General features: G+C 41.8%; 1 protein-coding gene across 1 annotated transcript in view; it reads right to left on the reverse strand.

Annotated features, from left to right (window-relative positions):
* Positions 1-1,408, reverse strand: part of LOC112141882 (HERV-H LTR-associating protein 2) — a 24,902-nt gene that overhangs the window by 2,729 nt on the left and 20,765 nt on the right. Inside the window, exon 2 of the mRNA XM_036211223.1 lies at positions 533-853. Within this exon, the coding sequence (XP_036067116.1) occupies positions 533-853 (321 nt within the window). The remainder of the gene's footprint in view (positions 1-532; positions 854-1,408) is intronic.

Raw genomic sequence — 1,408 nt, forward strand, 5'->3', positions numbered from 1 at the left:
ACTAATGTGAGAGCAGTGTTGTGGTGGCTCAGTGAGGACTTCTCTACCTGCAGCTCAAAGTTCACCCGATGAAGTAACAGCTGCTGTTTCCTTTATACAAAAACACCCTTCATTTTTGACTCACTGCTAGTCGGAATGACAAGAATGGAGCAGGAGAATGTAGAGTTGCTGGTTTCAGCTAAAGTCCCTTTATCCTTCATCGGGGGCGGAGCTCCACCTGATCGGTTCTTCCTGTGACGACCCAATCATTAACCCCTAACACCTGAGCTCCAGTGTTTATGTTGTTTGATTTATTCTAACTTTTCAATCATTAACACAATTCTAGATTGTGAAGAAGAAAAGCTGCTCTTTTCTCCTTCACAATCTACTGGAATTATTGTGTTAATGGTTAAAAAGTTACACTATGTTAAAGATTTTGTGTTAAAGCATCACCAGGTGTTAAAGGGTTCCATTGCTGAAAGGTTTTTAAAAAGTCATCTGGACTTTGCTTTTTTTTTTTCATCAGAATACATTTTTCTGAACTTTCTCGTACCGTACACCTTCAGGTTGACGAAGAACTCCTCCTTTCCTGCGAGGATGCTGGTGTAGCACATATATCTGCCCTCATCCTCAAACATCACTCCCGTCAGCCGCAGAGAGGCGTTTCCTTTGGAGATCTGGTCGTGGAACAGAGATGTTCTATTCTTGAATCTTGCGTCCTGCTGATCCAGTTGGTCTTTGTTGTGATAGAAGGAGTGGACCTGTTTTTTGGTTTGTTCCAGCTGTTGAATCCAGTGGATGATAGCCTCATCTCCAGCTTGAAAACTGCAGGGTAAAATGCAGCTCTGCCCCAACTGACAGGAGGCATCTGCATCTGTGAACCATCAGAACAGCAGTCAGACTGAGACAGAACCAGAACTCTCATGGTCACTTTTCCTCAGCCAAACACAGATCAAGCCCATGATGACTGAAAAGACAGAAAATCTGGAAGATAAGCATTAACTGTTTAAATATGTATTTTCCCAATAATGAAATGAAGATGTGACCATAGTACACAGAGAGAACTGGACTGGTCATTCCCTCCCCCCTCAAATTCCAAACAGGAAGTACCCACTGGTCCCAGAAACCCAAAATCCCATAGACTTCTGTGGAGAAATACATAGCTATTACTCTGACATTGACCAAACGCTACAGCAAAATGAACCCATTTGCATCACCAGTCTGTCTGTGCCAAGTTTTGGGGAAAAATGCCCGACCTGCACTGTATGTGGAGCTGCATCAATATTTTAAAAAAAGGAAGACGTCACAAAGTGGGTGAAACCCTCAAAGGGGCTGAGCCTCAAAGATCGAGTCGTTTTACTTCTGGGTATAAAAAAAAAATAACAAAAATAACTCATATTTAATAAATAATTCATTTTTTAGTGTTCCA

The sequence above is a fragment of the Oryzias melastigma genome, unplaced genomic scaffold (genome assembly GCF_002922805.2).
Source record: "Oryzias melastigma strain HK-1 unplaced genomic scaffold, ASM292280v2 sc01317, whole genome shotgun sequence".
NCBI lineage: Eukaryota > Metazoa > Chordata > Actinopteri > Beloniformes > Adrianichthyidae > Oryzias > Oryzias melastigma.